The sequence below is a fragment of the Macaca nemestrina genome, chromosome 15 (genome assembly GCF_043159975.1).
Source record: "Macaca nemestrina isolate mMacNem1 chromosome 15, mMacNem.hap1, whole genome shotgun sequence".
Lineage (NCBI taxonomy): Eukaryota > Metazoa > Chordata > Mammalia > Primates > Cercopithecidae > Macaca > Macaca nemestrina.
The window spans coordinates 20,315,739-20,323,324 of NC_092139.1; the positions used below are offsets into that span (position 1 = coordinate 20,315,739).

General features: G+C 42.9%; 1 protein-coding gene across 3 annotated transcripts in view; it reads left to right on the forward strand.

Annotated features, from left to right (window-relative positions):
* Window positions 1-7,586, forward strand: part of LOC105496407 (serine incorporator 3) — a 31,740-nt gene that overhangs the window by 19,250 nt on the left and 4,904 nt on the right. For 2 of the 3 annotated variants that reach the window (XM_071079247.1, XM_071079248.1), the window contains exons 9-10: window positions 2,898-3,125; window positions 4,071-7,046. In XM_071079247.1, coding sequence (XP_070935348.1) covers window positions 2,898-3,125; window positions 4,071-4,209 — 367 coding nt within the window. In that variant the 3' untranslated portion in view covers window positions 4,210-7,046. Of the gene's footprint in view, window positions 1-2,897; window positions 3,126-4,070; window positions 7,047-7,586 lie in introns of those variants that run through there. The other variant, XR_011613320.1, reaches the window with a different exon arrangement.

The window sequence follows — 7,586 nt, forward strand, 5'->3', positions numbered from 1 at the left end:
GACGGGGTTTCACTGTGGTCTCGATCTCCTGACCTTGTGATCCGCCCGCCTCGGCCTCCCAAAGTGCTGGGATTACAGGCTTGAGCCACCGCGCCCGGCCGAAAAATTCTTTACTTGCGTCAGTTACAGAGCTGTGTACATATATGTATATGTATGTGTATATATATATATATATATATATATATATATATATATATATATATTTTTTTTTTTTTTTTTTTTTTTTTTTTTTTTTGAGACGGAGTCTCACTCTGTAGCCCAGGCTGGAGTGCAGTGGCCGGATCTCAGCTCACTGCAAGCTCTGCCTCCCGGGTTCACGCCATTCTCCGGCCTCAGCCTCCCAAGTAGCTGGGACTACAGGCGCCCGCCACCTCGCCCGGCTAGTTTTTTGTATTTCTTAGTAGAGACGGGGTTTCACCGTGTTAGCCAGGATGGTCTCGATCTCCTGACCTCGTGATCCACCCGTCTCGGCCTCCCAAAGTGCTGGGATTACAGGCTTGAGCCACCGCGCCCGGCCTTTTTTTTTTTTTTTTTTTTTTTGAGACAGTGTCTTGCTCTGTCACCTAGGCTAGAGTACAGTGGCACGATCTCAGCTCATTGCAATCTCCACCACCTGGGTTCAAGCGATTCTTCTGCCTCAGGCTCCCGAGTACCTGGGATTACAGGCACCTGCCACTATGCCTGGTTAATTTTTGTATTTTTAGTAGAGATAGGGTTTCACCATGTTGGCTAGGCTGGTCTTGAACTCCTGACCTCAGGTGATCCTCCTGCCTCGGCCTCCCAAATTGCTGGGATTACAGGTGTGAGCCACCATGCCCAGCCTGTAGTAAGTTTTGAAATTAGGAAGTATGAGTCCTCCAAATTTGTTCTTTTTCAAAATTGTTTTGGCAGTTATGGATCCTTTGCATTCCCATGTGAATTTCAGGATCAGCTTGTCGATTTCTGCAAAAAAAATGTAGTTGGGATTTTTATGGGGAGTACTGTCATCTCAGCAATATTAAGGCTTCCAGTCTGTGACCATGAAGATAACTTACTAAAGTCTTCTTTACTTAAATCATTTATTTAGGTTTTTAATTTCTTTCAGTGGTTTATAGTTAGTTATTAGTATACAGATCTTAAACTTATTTTGTTTTTAAGCATTTTATGCTAAATTCCAAGCATTTTATTCTTTTTGATGGTATTATAAATGAATATATGTTTTCTTAGCTTAACTTTTGGGTTGTTTATTGCTAGTGTATAGAGATATGATTGGTGACCAGGCACGGTGGCTCATGCCTATATTCCCAGCACGTTAGGAGGCTGAGGTGGGAGGATCGCTTGAGTCCAGGAGTTTGAGACCAGCCAGAGCAAGATAGTAAGACCCCATCTCTATAAAAATTTGCCAGGTGTGGTGGTGCAGTCTGTAGTCCCAGCTACTTGGGAGGTGAGATGGGAGGACCAACTGAGCCCAGGAGGTCAAGGCTGCAGTGAGCCGTGATTGCACTACTGCAGTCCACCTGGGTGACAGAGTGAGCCCTCATCTCAAAAAGAAAGAAATACAATTGATTTGTGTGTGTGTGTGTGTGTGTGTGTGTGTGTGTGTGTGTGTGTGTGTGTTTAAAGAGAAGTCTCGCTCTATCACCCAGGCTGAAATACAGTGGTGTGATCATAGCTCACTACAGCCTCAAGCTCCTGGTTTCAAGTGATCCTCCCACCTCAGCCTCCTGAGTAGGCTCAGGTGTGTGACGGGCACACACCATCATGCCCAGCTAATTTTTAATCTTTTCAGAAACAGTCTTGCTGTGTTGCACTGGCCAGTCTTGAGCTTCTGTCCTCTAGCGTAGCGATCCTCCCACCTCAGCCTTTCAAGTAGTTGGGATTACAGGCGTGAGCCTCCACACCCAGTCCTAATTTCTATATATTGATCTTGTATCCTGCAACTTCGGTGAACTTATTTATTGGTTCTAATAGTTCGCATGTGTATGTATTCCATAGGATTTCCTATATACAAGATGAGGTAATCTACAGATAGAGATAGTTTTACTTCTTTTCTAATCTGGATACCGTTTATCTCTTTTTCTTGCTCTGGCTAGAACTTTACTACATTGTTGGATAGAAATGGTGAGAGTAGGATCCTTGTCTTGTTCCTGACCTCAGGGGAAAAGTTTTTAGTCTTTCACTGTTAAGTATGATGTTAGCTCTGGGTTTTTCCTTTATTCCTTTTGTCAGCTTGAGGCAGTTCTACTTTGGCTGTTTTTATCATGGAAAGGTATTGGATTTTGTCAGATGTTTTTTCTGTGTCTATTGAAACGATCATGTAATTTTTGTCTTTTATTTGTATTTTCATTTTTATTCAGTCATTTAACAAACTTTTAGTGAACATCTGTAGTGCTGGAAATACATAGACTAAGGTCATTGTTAAGGCATTCTTTGAATAGCAAGGAGGACAGGAGTGATAAGTGCAGTGACAGAAGGAAGCCTAGGAAGCTGTGGGAAGTCGGAGGAGTGTCTTGTATAACGTAGCTAGTGAGGGGTGATGTCAGGGAAGGCCTTCCAGAGGACATGACAGCAAGTCAGAGAAGTGAAGGATGAGTAAGTTAGCTGGAAGGAGGTTGGCGCATGGTACATTCCAATCATAGAAGCAGCACTTGTGAAGTCACGGAAACAGACACTGAGAGCATAGTGTGTTTTATGAAACTCCTAAGCAATTAAGCCATCATAACAAGTAGTAACTGATGACAGTGCCATTAATCTTATGATGACAGGCGGCAGTTCAGAACTTTAAGCAGGATCTTCAGAAAGCTTTCAGTCTCCAAAGTAGGAACAGCTCAGCAGTAAGTGTCTTGTATACAGGCCAGTGGCAGCAGTTCATTGTCATGGCCCTTTTCTGATTTGTCTTCCTTGGGATCACTTTCCAGCATCCGCACTTCCACTAATAGCCAAGTAGACAAGCTGACCCTGTCAGGGAGTGACAGCGTCATCCTTGGTGATACAACTACCAATGGTGCCAGTGATGAAGAAGATGGACAGCCTCGACGGGCTGTGGACAACGAGAAAGAGGGAGTGCAGTATAGCTACTCCTTATTCCACCTCATGCTCTGCTTGGCTTCCTTGTACATCATGATGACCCTGACCAGCTGGTACAGGTAGGAGACACAGACAAAACAGACGGAAGATCGTAAAACCCTTGGATGGCCTATAAAATCTCATCCATTGTCCTGATCTCAGAACCCTTGCTCTTACTCATATTATGAAGTTGGGTTAAATACTCTTGACTTTATCCTCTCTAGCATTTAAAACCCATTGGAATTCTTTGCAGTGCAAATCGCTGGGAGCTCTTACAGAGTTGAGTTAATTGAGAGAAAATCATGACATAAAGCAATCTGACCCATCTTTGTTCACTAATTTTCTGTGTATAGAGATGGCCATGTCAGAGCATTCTGGTTCAAGTAATAATGTACTAACAAAGAAAAGTTTCAGGGAGGCTATCTCAATCTAGACTTTTGCCAATAACTAGGAACATCTAAAAGAACTTTGCCCTGATAGTCTTTCATGCTGGCAAGAGGAAAAGTCATTTGAAAGACAGAGTCAGGGCCGGGCGCGGTGGCTCAAGCCTGTAATCCCAGCACTTTGGGAGGCCGAGACGGGCGGATCACGAGGTCAGGAGATCGAGACCATCCTGGCTAATATGGTGAAACCCCGTCTCTACTAAAAAAAATACAAAAAAATAGCCGGGCGAGGTGGTGGGCGCCTGTAGTCCCAGCTACTCGGGAGGCTGAGGCAGGAGAATGGCGTAAACCCGGGAGGCGGAGCTTGCAGTGAGCTGAGATCCGGCCACTGCACTCCAGCCTGGGCGACAAAGCGAGACTCCGTCTCAAAAAAAAAAAGAAAGACAGAGTCAGTGAGTTCTTTAGTTCTTGGTCATAACAACTAAAAATAGCAGCTTCCTCTGGTCCCTCTACAACCCTACTGGGGGGTAGTGCCAGCCAAGTTTCACTGGAGAATTTCTTGGCCTTGGCTGGGGGCTGCAGAAGGCTGACAGAAGTCAGGTAGACGGGTCTCTTCTACCTGACTCTCTCTTGTTTTCTTAGCCCTGATGCAAAGTTTCAGAGCATGACCAGCAAGTGGCCAGCTGTGTGGGTCAAGATCAGCTCCAGCTGGGTCTGCCTCCTGCTTTACGTCTGGACCCTTGTGGCTCCACTTGTCCTCACCAGTCGGGACTTCAGCTGAACCTCTGAGTGCCAAGGACACCACTGAAACTCACAAAGGTCTCCTTCACCGAAAACTCATGTACCTTTTAAGTTTGCTTCAACTAAAATATTAAGTGAATGCTTTGCAAGTTTGACTGTATCCAGGTTTATATCAGAAGGTGAGATTGAATAATGCTTGATGCAGAATCTAAACTTCTCATTTATCTGTATATTTTGATTACTTTTAAGGATATAGCACAAAGGGAACATTTTTTGTTTAAAGTGAACTACAGCTGTGCTGTGAAGAGAGTTCTTTATAAAGCCTGTAGGTTCTTTCAACTTTGGTTTAAAATGTAAGATAGGAAAATGTTGGATATTTGAGGCCATGCTTAATATATTTATATTGCAGTATCCTTTAAAAGCAAAAAAAAAAAAAAAAAATGCATTTATATTACAGTTTTCCTCTATGAAAGTCCTTACTTATATGATACAAGCACTCTGTTTTGTGCTTAAACTCTTCAGAGGGGTAGCATCAAAGTTCTTGGGGAAGGATTGTGTATGTGGGTCCCTTCCCTAGAAGAATGGTTGCTGATTCCCAAGAAGAATGGCTACTGCTTCTACATCTTGAGTTTTTTAATTTACTTTTTGTACACTGTAGTATTGATACTGCTTGATTCGTCTGGTGCTTTGCCAGATGTATTAATTTCAATAAATGCTTTGTGAGTTTGGTTAAAATGAAGATTCACTTGGGAAAACACTGCAGCTTTAGTTTGTGTAATTATCTTGTTATGAGTATGTAAAAGTAAAATGCATGTGAATTAATTATATTTGCACTACGAAGGTATTTGGTTAAAAAAGAGTTTTAAGATTTTAATGCCCTTTCTTTCAACAACTTTTATGAGTTCGCAGCCATTCTTTATTTTCTGGATAGCCAGGTTTTATCAGGCTTCTAGTCTGGATGCTCCTATTCCTTCTGAAAATTACTGTCTGGCTAGTGAGCAAAGTCTTGAATTTATTCAAAAGTTGTCCTAAATATCTTCTCTAGGTGAGACACTTGGTAGATGAGAAACAGGGAAGGCATTGTCAAGAAACATTTTCATGAGAGGTGGTATGCAAAAAGGTAGAATAAAAGAGTTCTTTCAACAAAGATTTACTGTCTGTTCTGCACTAGACCCTGTAGGTTTTGGGGCACAGTGTTAAATATGATAGAGGCTCTGCCCTCTTGGACTTTAATAGCTTAGAGAAGACAGCAAATGAGCTGACATTTATAATATGGCAAATTAGTGCTGTGGTTTAGGAATCGGAGAGAACTCAAAGGAGAGGTATTTGGTGTAATGGTAGGCTTTCTGGGGAAAGTGATATTTAAGCCAAGAACTCTTAGAAGTTAGCTGAGAGAGAGATGGGAAAATGAGATGACGTTTCTGGAGTAGATAAAACTGCATGTTAAAGGCAGGAAGATGAGAAAAAAAAGTTCAGTAAAGCTGGAATGGGGAAATGTAGTCAGGGACTGAATTATAAAGGGCTTTATCAACCTCAGTAAAGAGTTTGGACCGTATGTTGAGGGTGGCTGAAAACATATGCATAGTGTCGTGAACAAATTTTATCTTCAGTCACTTGGGCTGATTTATATAATGGATTTAGAGAGATGAGACCAGGAGCAGTCCATATGAGATGTGAAATAGAAAAGTGGAATAATGGGGAGAAAATGACTGGTGAGGGCTACTTAGCAATTTTAGGGGTTTTTTTTGTTTTTTTTTTGAGACAGAGTCTCACTCTGTCACCCAGGCTGGAGTGCAGTGGCCCGATCTAGGCTCACTGCAAGCTCCGCCTCCTCGGTTCATGCCATTCTCCCACCTCAGCCTCCCTAGTAGCTGGGACTACAGGCACCCGCCACCACACCCGACTAATTTTTTTGTATTTTTAGTAGAGACGGGGTTTCACTGTGTTAGTCAGGATGGTCTTGATCTCCTGACCTCGTGATCCACCCGCCTCGGCCTCCCAAAGTGCTGGGATTACAGGCGTGAGCCACTGCACCCGGCCAGCAATTAGAATTTTAACACTGGCAGTTATGAATAATATGAGGGAGAGATAGATTTCTGAGTGATTCTGGTTTAACCATCTGGGTGGATAGTGGGTTCCGTTTATTCAGGTGGCAAACAGGAAGAACGTGTTTGAAGAAGAATGGAGGTAGGTGGTCTGTTAAGAATGGTTAAGAGGCTTGGGAGTCAGACTGCTTGGGTTTGCATCCCAGCTTTGCTGTTTTCTGGCTGTCAAACTGGTCAGCTAGTATTTGTTGAGTACATACTATGCTTTATGACCATGGGCAGCTGAACCTCAGTATTGGTGCCCAGTATACAAGATTGTTAAAGAATAAAATTATTTTGCAAAGTGTAACCCATTTTCAGCACTGACAGTAGCTGCTGATCTCATTATGGGCTAAAATAAGACAATATTCAAAGGTCAGAGATGTTTAGCCAGAATCTGATGGAGGCTGGATTTCAGATGTTGTTACAGAATTAAACAGAGGAACACAGAGGGGACAAGCTCAGTTAGGGTGGAGGTGGGGGGTAGGGAAGCAGGATTTGATATAAATTATTGGAATCATTGTCTTTTAAACCAGTGGTTTATGTCAGGGTGTAGCATTTCAAGGGATTTGAGGGATAGATGGGGACATGTAGCCCCTTATCTTGCCGGTGTCAAGCAGACACCCCGCTTTTCTTTACAGTAGCGGGGTCAGCTTAAGTGCTCTAAAGGTCCTAAACTTCCAAACATTACAGTGCCCCATCCCCTGCCTTAATGTGATTCAAAATACAAACAGTGTGAAACTGTAAAATCAATGTAACAAAGTCCAATAAAGTTTTTATTTTTTTCTCATGATGATAACTTTGATATTAATTTGAAGTAACAAATGCCCTTTAAAAGCCGGGAGGCAGTGTCCCTGCTTTGCTTGGTCCTACCTTAAGAAGTAATGAAGTCTGCCTGTTAGTAGGAAACACAGTAGTTTAATCAAGACTCAAGTGAATTATACATGTGAGTGCTGAATTATACACAAGCATAAGTAAGCCAGCATTCTGAGTAAGGCCAGGATCATCATTTAAAGCAGGGGAGTATTTTGAGTCATCTGATCTCAGGGTGGCATCTCATTCCAGATGACTACCTTTGTGTTTCATCACTATGAAAGGGCTTGCCTAGCCTTGGGGAACGCGGGTTGGGGCCCTGGCTTTCAGATCAGGGACATGCTCTAGGAACTCATCAAAGGCAATAGCAGTGGCTGCCACTTTTACCTCGTTAAAGCTGGGAGAAAGCTTCTAGGTCCATGCTGGACTCCTTTACTTTCTAGGTTGGTCTTGCGGGGTACCTAGTTGGGAGGTAGAACTTTCTCTTGATAATCAAAGAGACTGCCTGCCAAAGAGTAGC